Raw genomic sequence first — 13,812 nt, forward strand, 5'->3', positions numbered from 1 at the left:
CTCGTTCTTAACGATTGGCGGGAAATAATACGTGAATAAATGAAATACAGTATACCTTTCCCCCTGTGGCTTGGTTGTCACTGTGCGGTCCGAGGCCTCTCATGGCGAATCCCCGCACCGACGTGGGACCACCCAGGAAGTAATGGTCTGGGATTTCTGTGCCGAACATGTCGTGTAGTACGCCTATCGCGCCGGACACTTGGAACACCTGAAGTGTATTTACACCACGTAAAATATTTTTCTATAGTTCTCGAATTTGTCAACTCGCGCGCTCGTATCAGCATTGCCTAAACCTTGACCATTGAAGGTGTATGTTTAAATGCATACACACCATTACACGTATTCTCTCTCACACACTCACTTACATGCACTTTCTCATTATACACATAATATATGAATGCGCTAATTGAGGAACTTGGCGGCAAGCGGCTTGGTAGTTTTATTGACGATATAGCGCAATGAGAAAGCTACTTAATATATCGACCCCTCCTACGTAAAGTATCGTATGTCCAAATTGCCAAGTTTACAGGGGAGCGTTTTGAATTCACTGAAATGAGTGTAATTATAAAATAAATTGTGGTTGTTCATGTAACCGATATCTAGGATTTTATAATACTCTATGTGCGTAACCAGCTTTGCCGAATAAAACTGAGAAATGCTAGTTTACGTGTTACGCACATTTCAGTGAATTCAAAACTTTAAAACCCTCCCTTGTAAACTTGGCAATTTCGACATACGGTACTTTACGTAGGAGGGGTCGATATGTGAGTCCTACGCGGAGTCACATGGTCTAGCTTACAATGTTAAAAAGACAGTGTACATGGTCTTTAAGGCGGGAAACGAGTGCCCTACTTTTGAACCACCCGTGTTACTCAATGGTGTTACTTTTAAAAGAGTATTTCAATTTAAATATCTTGGGCATTTCTTGACCGAGGATCTTAGGTATGATGCGGATATGGAAAGGGAGCGCAGGGCATTGTCAGTTCGGGCGAACATATGAGTTCAAAGGTTTGCTAGATGTACGGATACAGTGAAGATAACATTGTTTAAGGCATTTTGTACATTACTGTACACGGCAAGTTTGTGGTACAAATATACCCAAAAATCGTGCAATGCTCTGTGAGTCCAATTTAATTATGCATTCAGGGCACTGTTGCTGCTCCCGCGCTTTTGCAGCGCTTCGGGCATGTGCGCAGACGCGCGCGTGGACGGCTTTGATGCAGTCTGACGAAGCTCAAATTATTTAAACTTTCACGATTTTCACACATTATTAGATTTTTAATTCGGGACTTAATCACGTATAGAACATATTTTATTTACCTCGACGTTTCGGACATATTGCAACGTCATCAGGACCAAACCACTGGATTAAGATTCATAATCCCAATGTTCTTTCTACAGAACGTCATCACTATAGTAGAATCGTACGTAAAGCCATTGAAATTAAAAAACACTGTAATTTCAACCGAGAAGACGGTTTTAAGCCATCATCGTCTTGGGGTCCAGTTATCGGCAAATGTAAACGACATCAAGTATGGCCCGACAAGTCACCTGATGTCGTGAGCGTTGAGTGTCGGTCTAGTGAGAACCCTAGTGCACAAATAAATAATGAAGATCAAGTGCGGGTAGTTAGAAAAACTCGCACGGCTAGAAAATGCTGACACCCGCCTCTTGAGTCCCTTCGAGACCACGGACGTTGCAATATGTTCGAAACGTCGAGGTAAACAAAATATGTTTTAAACGCAATGACGTATAAAACATATTTTATAGTCCCGAATTAAAAAGCAAATAATATTAAGCTCCGTCACTCCTGTAGAATTGTATTTCTTATGCTAGTTTTAAACTTGAGAAACAGCCAAATTTTGTTCCGAAGCTACGCAATTCCTGGTCGCCAAGAAAGCTTCGCTTCAGTAAATACAATGATTTTTAATTTAACTTAATACTCACAACGTTAGGAGCTATGGAGACGTTGCTCTGTGCCTGCAATTCAGTTTTTAGATTGGCCACTCCACCGCCCAAACCGCATACCTGCCAGCAAAATAATTATATACACGGTGAAATATTTAAAGAAATTACATACAAATATTACAAATCGAAGGATACTGAGCAAATATACAGGGTTATTTTTAAAATTGTATGTTACTATAGTCTTTTTTAAAGACAGAGTAAAATTACGGTTCATTGTGTTCTACTATCAATTGAATGTTATTTATGCTTATGGAATAAACAGCCGAACTTGTTTTATCATCATTCATCCAATTATTGAACTCAAGTTCATTTAAATATTGTCCATTTTTGTAAGTTCACACATACACACTGTATTTCGAACTATTTTTATGAAAAATACAAAAAGTTTTTAATTTTAATTACTCATTAGAACGTCGTTAACATTCACAATTCGGTCATATCTACAAAACTATTTAAAATTTTATGAAAACTGGCAACTCTACAAATGTTATTTTATAGACACGACTATAACATCATAAACAACAACTTTTATATAATTTAATTGTAGATTGTCTGCAATGAATGATTTTAATTTTATTTAATAGCTCGTCAGATTTTGCTTTCATACAAAAATAACAATATTTAAATACATAATTCTAAACGGCGATAACTCTGTGCAAAACCCTAGGAGAGCGGGTTGAAGTCGTCACTACGCTTTCACGTTTGAACTTACTACGAATCTAAAAAGTGTGAGATAATACAACAAAAACTTAAAAGTTTATTTCTGGCAGGTAAAGAAGGATGGCGACATCCCGAGAAATCTGTGACCCAGTATTTTTGACGACGTGCCTTAAAGAAACCTGTCAATACTTGTGATTCATTATTATAGCATCAAAAAAGCTAATTGAGTACAGCCTGTAGAAGCTGGGGTTATAAAGTTGATACAGGATATGTTTACAACATTCTTCTTTCTTTCGCTTCATAATTTTTGTTCGCAGCTGCAGTAAACAACAAGTTTTCAATTAGTTCCCAAAAATAATAAAGAACTTGCTGAATATTCCCAAATCTGCCAAACTCTGCCACATTTAATACAACGTTAATATGTTCTGCGCAATAAAATTAAATACGCCCATATGGCAGAAATCTGCGACAAATGGCCACACTGTTCTCAATCTCAATGTGACATTGACGTTGGCAATAGGTCTGTTGTCAAAACGTTCCTTTGCTAACTTTCGTGTTGTCACATTGTGTTTTATTGTTCACTTTATGTCATTATTGTTTAATTGATTATTTAGATATTTTATAGCTTTAATGTTTTACGTGTGTACTATAAAATAACCAATACTTTAGATAAGTAAACTTTCGATCGTACTTAAAATGAAACGTACGTACAAGAGCGTTACCTAATCTATGGTCGAACTAAATCAATTGCGTTGTGTTCTTGCAATTATTCTACATACATTGTTTTACAATTTCTTTATTCCCGACTTCTAGAAATATACATAAATATATTGATAACTAAGCATAAATTAAAACGTAAAATCCTACTAGCAAAGCCCATGAACGGCTCTTCGTTGATTTTATAATTAATAGGTCAGCTTTCGCCATCGTTTGTCATGTTTTGTCAAGTCATAGAACAATAGTTGTTGTTTATGATGTTAGTAACATAGTCGTGAGTAGTTGTTAGTGTTCTACAAATAACTCTGTATACATGGTGAAATATCACGACATACGAATATTACAAAATATTACAAGTCCTAGGCAATACATATATAGTTCCTGCCTAACAAGATACAATGACGATACGAAATGTTAAAAAAAATTACAAATATGAAAAAAAATCAAAGAGTCAAATATGATTGATTAAATAACGTAATAATATGATCAATCATTAAATAACTACACCAACCACTAATTCGGTCGTGTATGGAGTAGTGCTGCCACCTATGGGATGGCTCTGCTACATACCAACTGGCCACTTTGAATTCAATTGACAAGCGTGCCAAGAGGCTTATAGGTGACTCGGAATTAGTAGAGACGAAGCTGCCGAGACTTGACCATCGCAGTAAAGTTACCCGCTTATCGCTATTCTATATGATATATCAAGGAGAGTGTGCGAGGGTAATTGCAAGAATTAATTCCGCCTTCCCCTTTCCATCATCGGGGGACCAGGCGTAGACTGCGGTTCCATACCTGTGTTGTGGATATTCCAAGAATTCGCACGAAGCGTTAGGCTTCCACATTTATATGGCGAACAGATATGGAGTGGAATTCCCTGCCTGCAGACTTGTTCCCTGAACGTTATAACTTGGACTTTTTCAAGGCGAGAGTGAACAGTCGTTGTTTTATCGAGGTTTGGATTTTTGTGGATGGAGTTGAGGAGTCGTCGAGGAGGAAGAGTCGTCTATGGTTCTTGTTCAGAATGAATACAAATTTTTATAGTCTTATACGCTAGCGAGTCGGCGCCCAGGAAAGAAACAAAAGGGAGATCAGCGCCACCTATCCCGCTATCTGAGAACTAGTTAGTGTGATATGTAGGAGGAAACGAGAAAATCGAACTAGTTAGGCTACGCATCCGATAAATGGCGCCGTCCTCATGTAATTCAAATATTTATATTATAGAAGCCTGTTCATTGTTGGCCAGGCGTTATTTAGGTGTACATGCTCCATCGTCAACTTCGTCGTCACTTTAAATCAGGTCAGACGGAAGTCAAATGCCCACTTATTTTTAATAAAAAAAAAGTATTAGATACCTCACTGGAGAACTGCACCCATGTACCCTTACTGGGGAAGATTGGTTCGTCGCGGTGGTCCACCGTCACTATGTGTCGAAGGATCGACTTCATTTGGGGACCTGGCAACAATTATATTGGATTATTTGTATCACCACACATCCAGGTAAGTGAAGGGTAATTTTCCTTAGAGCAATACCATCTTTTAATTAAATATTATATTCCTTTTTGTTGGGGTTAGAATTTATCAAAATACGTAACTCAGGGTCGTATTCTAGAACTCTATTCAATGCTCAAATCAGGATTTGAGTATGGTTTAAAGCACTCGAAATCATACTTAAGTCCCTGCCATTAGAGTCGTATTTCCAGTGCTTGTGTTTCCAGTGCAATCCTGACTTGAGCATTGAATAGAGTTCTAGAATACGACCCATAATAACTTTAGCAACATTAATTAGAACAGTTCCGAAGTTTACCGCTAGATGGCATTGGCATAGAAAACGCAATTTCTGATTTTTTGTAATATTAAGTGACGGGACGAACAAGTCGTGCGCCTGATGGTAAGATACACGCCTGTCCGTAACAGTTGCAGTGCCACTCAGAACTTTAAATCGCAAAGATCTGAAGGGCACTGCCACTGCGCCCGTCACCCTAAGACATAAGTTGACAAGTCCCTTGTGCCTGTAATTTCACCAGCACCCTTACCCTGCAAAATCGGAGCATAGTAATGCTGACATATTGACCTGATCTATTCTTCTACTTCTCTAAGTTATGATTGGTCGATTCTACCAATCGTCAATGACATCTAGCGGTACACTTCGGAACTGTTCTAACTAATCTTGCTAAAGTTATTGAGTTAGGTATTTATTTTCGTTGATAATTATTTGAGAATTTTCCATGGTGGTTCATAGCTTTTAACCGACTTTAAAAAAGGAGGAGGTTCTTAACCGATTTTGATGATTCTTTTTTTTTGGATAGAGGTTAATTCAGTGATGTTGGTCCCATTTAAATTTAAAGAAAAATCACAACACTCACCGCTGCTCTCTCTAACACGGAAGGAAGTAGTTTTGCTAAGCACCGCTGTATCTCTTACCACTCCCTCCCACTGGAGACTGTGCTTTGTCTAAAAAAATGACAAATAACACTGACAAATAAAACAAGAGCTCTGTCAATTGTTACATTGTAAATTATACCGTGAAACTTCAATGCAAGCAGGTTTGAAAGTCAGCAGATTATATAATGTTGAATAAACTTACACACAGTCATTGACTTACAATTATATGGACGTCGGGTCCGCGCTAAAAAGTGTCCGCACTTGTAAGGCGCTATAATCGTATACAGAGCGCGACACTCTGCTTTAGTCTTCATTTGTTCTACTGACAGCGCGATACTGCGATGACATTACAATTTAAATTTCGAATAGGTTGACTTGGGACATTTTTTTCGTGGTTTTTGTATTAGACCAGTCGTCCATTTATTTGTAAGTCAATGCACACAGTACAATATTTTTTTCATCTCACTAGCTCGTAAAGGCTTTCTTTCTCATTAGAAATCTGCGTGCAAAATTCGATATTGACGATGGACTGTGGTGGACTGTGGTTCGATGAAAAAAAACATAACGACGCGTAGTTGAACACGCGATTTGTCGTACATTATTTATGTAATATAAATCCGTTGGTATATTTTATTCTTATTATTGTTGACATTAAATTGACAACGATAAATAATTTTGTTTATTAAAACTGATTTGTTATAGTTCAACTGTTTTTCTTTCATCTGCCATTTTCCTCGCTATAGTGAGGTGAAAAGTTGTGTGTTTCGCTCGGCAGTAAATAATAAGGTTTATTTGCATTGAATAGGTTATTACAGGATGGTAATTATTACATTTGAGTTCATTTATTCAGCCATTATACAAAAGCATACAAAACTTAATCTTCTAAGTAGTCATTTACGCTATAATATCCTTTACACTCATCCGAAGAACAGAGTCTGATGTGATTAATATATAATCTCGTTACTCAAAATAAGGCCAATAGATAGGTCATTTCAGAATTTTTATACCTTATTTCGTTTCGGAAATATAAAATCGAACAACAGTCGATCGGATACCCGCAGCGAATAACAACGAACGAAATGTACAATGTTCTGACAACGAACAGTCTTACACATACGCCTTTGTTCTACGGATGAGTCGAAATGTCAGATTTTTTATTGCAATTGATAGTCTATTCGTAGTAATTTTCATGCACATGTAATATGAACTTTTTAAGTAGATTGTAGTTTTACGTATATTTTCAAAAACAGGTCTGTCTGGGGTTCTTTTTGCGCGTGGATCAATTTGTATTGATTTTGTAAATAATTTTAGTAAAGTTGTTTTGTGTCTCGTGCTTTGAAATCCTCGGTATGCTCTGGATTCTATATTTGAATATGAGCTGCCTTCGCTTGCTCAGGTTGTCAAACAACTATGCAGCCTTACATAACAAACAACTTACTAAAATAGTTGTTTGTTTTTTGGCTTGTGTTTTCGTTATCGTCAAATTCCTACCAGTTGCTCATTACATTTAGTGCAAACCGGACGCACTGACTGACTTGGAAGTATAAAGAATAGCTACGATTATTTTGGTAATATTTTTGTTAACAAGCTTTAAATGGTACAGATCTGCTCGCGTAGTATGCCACCTCGATAAAGCTATTATATTCACATTTAGCTGTCAAATTCGTGTGATAAACTTATTTTAAAATTTTATCACAATAGCGAACATGGCGAGCACCGCGACGTCATATTTTTGTCATCGCGAGCGCCGGCGACCAATAACTCCAAAAGATTAACAGTGTCAAACATGACTGGAAGGTCACAGCTGATTTTAAAACATTTGCACAGTAATTTTATCAACGTAAAATTTGAGCGCGATTTTTTGTTTCATGGTTTTCGCGGCGATGATTAAACGACAAAGATAGCTATATACGCAATTTTATATCGTTGTCCTTGTTTTTCAAAATTTAAAACAATAGTTCATTACCAAAATTAATTAAGCAAATGTAGTTTTGTCATTTTTTGTTTTATTATTTTCTAGTTAGTTCCATTTTGTTCTTTAAAATGTATAACAATAGTTCATTACCAAATAAGCAAACTTAGATTTATCAACAGGGAGGTTTATCACCAATATTCTGCCATGCTACGGCCACTGAGAGATCCGTTTTCCTCTCGATCTGGGAGGACCATACTTTACTGCGGTTATCAGTGTTTATATTCGAGTTAGGAATACATACGGCGGGGGATGTTCGGAACGCCAAGTCGAGCAGCAGTCCGCGATCTAGCAGGCGGTAGCCCGACCACGGGTACTCATGATTTTGCTGGTACACTGACGCTGACAGCCTGAGATACATAAACCACATTTTATTATAATTCTGTATACATATAACTTATGATAACGAACACACAGAAAAATTTCGTCGACCCGGTGGGACTTGAACCCACGACCATGCTGCACCGTAGCATTGCTCTAACCAACTGAGCTACGGATGCAGTTACCGAGTCGTCGAAATTCTCCTATATGTAGATCTTTGTACTCGTGATGCTTAGCCACGTGTTATGCTCATTTCAATGAATTCAGAACTTTAAAAGGCTTCCCTGTAAACTTGGCAATTCCGACATACGATACTTTACGTAGGAGGGGTCGATTTGTATGGCCTACATTTAGTTTGGCATTTATTTCTCTTGTGAGTACAAATACAAAAATGTAAAACTCATAGCCTCGCACTAGAGAAACCCTGTATCGCGGGTGCCATGGACACACACATAGACAAAGACAAATTACACCCAAACTAACTAAAAAAAAAAAAACCATATACCATACAAATATTTCTCTCGGTCCGGGAATCGAACCCAGGACCTCTGTCTCACCGTTCGGCCACCGAGGCAGACTGTGACATATGTGTAATATGGCTGTTACTGAGGAGAAAGACTATATTATGTATAATTTCAACACCTCTGAGTTCCAGTTTTGAAAAGTAAGGGTGCTGGTGAAATTACAGGCACATGGTAATTTCAACTTATGTCTCAGGCTGGCGGGCTCAGTGACAGTGCCCCTGAGAGCTTTGCGATTTAAAGCTCTGAGTGGCACTGAAGCTGTTATGGACAGGCGTGTAGTTTACCATCAGGCGCACGTTTTGTTCGTTCGTCACTTTGTATTATAAAAAAAAGAGAATATAATCTAATATAGTCTAATTATACTGTGTGATTGAGACAACTAAACGAGAGTATATTGCCTCTATTATTGACAACTTACTGTGCAGCGAGTGGGCGATGCGGGTAGGGTTTGGTGGCGGTGATGCTGAAGTTTGACGAGGAGCGGTACCCCAGAGTGTACTCTGCGCTCACGCGTTCACCTCGACCCAATAAATTTGGCAGTTTCACACCTGAAAATAGTACATAGATTAGTGTTATTATTTATACAAAGTTTGATCAGGTTGGATTCGAGACTTTCATAGTTTTCTCACAGGTGGCGGGATGAGATTAGCTACATACATACCAGGGATGCCGCAAAATAAATTAAAAAATGCAATACTTCCTGGACTCTTTTAATTTTTAATTTTAGTGAAGGACGTGCTCTTTAGGTCCGATATTTACCGAGTCAACGGTTTATGTAACGAAGATCATTGTTGATAAATTTTGGTACCTGTCTAATAAATTATAATGAAATTAAATAAATGATAAATAATTATAATACATTTTTATTATTTATTATAATTAATTGTCGGATTCTTCTCCATACGAACGGGAATCATAAATTGGAGGCCTCGGAGAACACCATCAGTGATTTACGTGCCCAAGTTGTGTTACTTAGTAAAACAGCTTCTGTAAGTAGGTCACCCGAAGCCTGCAACTTGAATACTTGTCGCGGGGCGTCAAACGCATCTATCGGCAGTTTTGAGTCGGCTCCTATGGATGTGCCAACGACCGCTGCCGCTGTCGCCGCGTGCGTTTCCCCGCGCCCCGCCTCTCGTTTTTCCGCCCCGGCGGAGACGTCACTCGTAAGCACGTTCACCCCTCGACGTGATTACGCTGCTGTTGCCGCTGCTACCCAACCCACTGCTCCACAACCACAACCCAGACAACCAACGGAGGGGAAGAAGAAAAAGCGGAAACTCATCTCTGGAGCTGTGTCGTCAGTACCACCGAGAGCAGTAGACCAGTGCGACGAATACGGCTTCAAAAAGGTGGAAAAGAAAAAGGAAGTACACTAGCCGTAACCTTAGTGGCACCGCCCCGACTGGCCCCAATCGTCTATTGCATCCAGCGGTGCCGACGACATTGCTATACGTGTCACGACTTCATTACTCCACAAAGTCTGCGGATATTGTGGAGTACATATGGGTGAAAGCCAAAGCTGCCCTGAGGGTCAAGCAGTTGGAGTCCCGCCACAAGGAGAATTTTAATTCATTTGTGGTGAGAGTACCAACTCAACATATGTTGACCTTCATGACGGAGGACTTTTGGCCGAAGGGTGTCATGTTCCGGTGGTTCCGAGAACGGCCATCGGACATCCACGTTGAGTTGTGACGTGTGCGTCGCGGTCCATACGTGTAAATAAATAAATTGTTTGAATCATATTATTATGTATGTTAGTCTATAAGGTGTGTGTTTTATGGGGTAAAATAAATAATAAATAAATAGAAAAATAAATCAGACAATATCTTCTTTTTTGAACCCGCTCACACTTACGATTGAAATTTCTTCATAAAAAAAATAGACAGTTATAAAAAAAAATCGAATCGGAAACGCATTAGGACATCACTAATTGATTAGAATTCGAGCTGTCGAATGTTACATAAGAGGTTCGACGGAGTATATAATAATAAAATGAAAATGGTTTTTACCTAGCACAAGGTTACCCTCGTTTTCTGACACCGTGGTATTCACGCCACCCACGACGCGGGACAACTCGCGCACCTGGAACGTCACCTGCGCACACGCAAAGGTTACACCTCCATACTTTATAAAGTAACAAACTGACAGCTACTAATGTCAATTTAAAAAATAATGTCACCATGTTTATTGTATAGTGACGTGTTTGGTTCAGCTCTCAACGAATTCACTGAAACTGAATCAATGAAAAAGAAACGGCTTTGGCTATTTAACACCTACAAATTATAATTAATTATTGATGACTTGGTGAGTCAATCAGTGAAGTCGATCCATTAAGACAATACTATTTTTATTTCATTAGACCCACTAGACGTCAGTTTATTATCTCTAATTAAAATTGTAGTTGAGAATAAATAGGGTGTAGCATTAAATATGTACAATTTCCTAATTTGATAAAATTAATTTCATCAAATCGACCCCTCCTACGTAAAGTATCGCATGTCGAAATTGCCAAGTTTACAGGGAAGCGTTTTAAAGTTCTCAATTCACTGCAATGAGCACAACACGTGACTTTAGCATTTCTCAGTTTTATTCGGCAAAGCTCGTTACTCACATAGAGTATTGTAAAATCCTAGATGTCGGTTAGATGATCACTCTATGTCAGTAATGAGGTTTTGCCAAATAAAACGGAGAACTTTAAAACGCTCCCCTGTAAACTTGGCAATTTCGACATACGATACTTTACGTAGGAGGGGTCGAAATTAGGAAATCATCCCTATTTTTATTTTATTTATAATGAAATAATAATAGGGTACCATTATTATTTCAAAATCAAAGCACTTTCAGTGACATGACAATAAGCTGAGTGTACGACGGATTCCATAATAGCACAGCGCACACTGTATTATTCCAATTTTAGTACTCAATTTATTTAGTTACTAAGTCGAATTATTTATTAATAAGTGGACAAATTGTATTGTATTGTATTGTGCTGTAAATAATTAACAGAATAAATATTTTTTCTCCTTTCTTTCTTTCATTATACCATGGACCACTAACTCACGAGGAGTGCTAATCGTGATACTTGACAGCGTAGCTGGGTAATTAGTACCTAATTAGTACACCAGATGTCGCGGCGAGTAGATATAAGCAGCAGTAGAGCTCCTTGTGAAAGAGTTGGTCCAGGGAAGTACTGCCACCTTACCTATTTATGCCGCCAAGCAATAATGTTAGCATTACTGCGTTCCGGTTTAAAAGTGTAACGGTGCAGGTGAAAGTACAGGACTTGTCAACTTATGCCACAGGGTGACCGGCGCAGTGGCAGCGCCCCTCAGATCTTTGCGATTTAAAGTTCTGAGTGGCACTGCAACTGTTACGGACAGGCGTGTATCTTACCATGAGGCGCACGACTTGTTCGTCCCATCACTTGATATTATAAAAAAAGAGTACTAAATAGTGCATTGTACAACAAGTACATAAAACGCGTATATCCACCCGAGCCGCAGGCGAGTGTGGACACTTAAGTCGAGGGAAAAATGGGTTTTATGAACGAGTTATACACTCTGCTTTTCACTTCGATTGCGAGGAAATTAAACAGCGATATTACAAATAAACGATTATTTAATTAAAATTGAATGTAAAATTACAACAATTACACATATTTAATGTGATGGTTTTTTTTTATGCACTAGAGCATAAAATTCTATTTTATGCAACCTACACCCAGCATAAATACGAACTTTATGAGCATGAGAAGTGAAATAGATATTTTTGTAACTATATTTGTTTTACATTGACAAGCTGCAATTTATCAATTTATCTAATTGTCTAGTGATAACAAACAAATCAACTAGATGGCGCTTATTGCACAGATTTTGTTTAGTATTAGCGCCATCTACTCATATAAGGAAGCGGTAATTTATAAATTAATTTGTATGACACAATGCCATCTATTGACACAGATATTTGCCAAAGTTCAGAAAAAAATTAGCTCATGATCAATTAATATTGATATTCGACGCAGTTAAACAAAGAGGATCCAATGCACGTCCAGTCACTTTCAAGACTTGGCAATTTGAATTTTCAAAGTGTTATCGAGTTCTTAGGTTTTCGCGATTGTTACATATAGGAAATGAAACTATTTTTCCGGATTTAAATCGCGTATATTTGTTTTTTCACGGTCACGGTTGACTGTCAATCTGTCAACCATGACCATGGGACCTGTAAAAGGCCCGAAACGTCGGTTTGTTTGAAAAAAAACAAATATACGCGATTTAAATCCGGAAAAATACTTTCATTTCCTATTTCAAAGTGTTTCTCACTCTAGTTTTATTTTCAAAACTTATGATATCATGTAACTCCAGAGATATTTATTTATATTTATACATTGGATTTTTTTGCTGATCTAAGAGGTTAGACTTTAGGAACCGTTTGGTACATATAATTGATTTTTTGATAATTTTGTGGATTGGTTCATTTTTGCTTAACTACGTCCAATTGAATAATAGGGAAAAATTGACTTTTTATATTTCATATTAATGATGAATTAACTGATATCCACGGGCATTTACATAATATAAACTACTTCCAGGGTATTGATCAGCGCAAACTAGATATAAGACGGAATTTTTTATCCTTTTAGAGCTACGATCTGAGTTATTGATCCATGATTATACTAAGTGTAGTGTAATGATAAAAATAGTCATTCATTGATAGACATTAAAAGAAATTGAAATATATAATTATATAAAATTGAAATAAATAAATAATATAAAATTGAAATAATAATAAAGTACTTCAATTCAAGATACCTCGAGTCCCTCTGGAGTGGCCCCAGGTCCCGAGGAGACGTCGATGAATACACCGATGTCGCGGAAGCAGCCCATCGAGTCCAAGGCTCGTCTTACCTGGTACAAGATAAACCAATGTAAACATATTGACCCCCTCCTACGTAAAGTATCGTATGTCGAAATTGCCAAGTTTACAGGGAAGCCTTTTAAAGTTCTGAATTCACTGAAATGAGCATAAAAAGTGACTTAAGCATTTCTCAGTTTTATTCGACAAAGCTCGTACTCAGAGTATTATAAAATCCTAGATATCTTAGATGATCTATGATGATCACTCTATGTGAATAACGAGTGAATTCAGAACTTTAAAACGCTCCCCTGTAAACTTGGCAATTTTGACATACAATACTTTTAGGAGGGGTCGATTGTAATATTGTGGGGGCGGATTGTGAGAAAAAACGCCTGGTTGTAAATTGAGCTT

The 13,812-nt window shown here is 37.7% G+C and overlaps 1 protein-coding gene across 1 annotated transcript; it reads right to left on the minus strand.

The window, feature by feature from the left end:
* Positions 1-48: 48 nt before the first annotated feature.
* Positions 49-13,527, minus strand: LOC113236385 (sorting and assembly machinery component 50 homolog; the record flags this gene model as incomplete). Its single annotated transcript, XM_026472418.1, has 8 exons — positions 49-208; positions 1,948-2,028; positions 4,701-4,801; positions 5,712-5,799; positions 7,947-8,052; positions 8,966-9,095; positions 10,557-10,641; positions 13,356-13,527. Coding segments are annotated over 8 exons (923 nt in total), but the record flags the coding sequence as incomplete, so codon positions are not given.
* Between the last annotated feature and the right edge of the window lie 285 nt (positions 13,528-13,812).

The sequence above is a fragment of the Hyposmocoma kahamanoa genome, unplaced genomic scaffold (assembly GCF_003589595.1).
Source record: "Hyposmocoma kahamanoa isolate Upper Pololo Valley unplaced genomic scaffold, ASM358959v1 91852, whole genome shotgun sequence".
Taxonomy (NCBI): Eukaryota; Metazoa; Arthropoda; class Insecta; order Lepidoptera; family Cosmopterigidae; genus Hyposmocoma; species Hyposmocoma kahamanoa.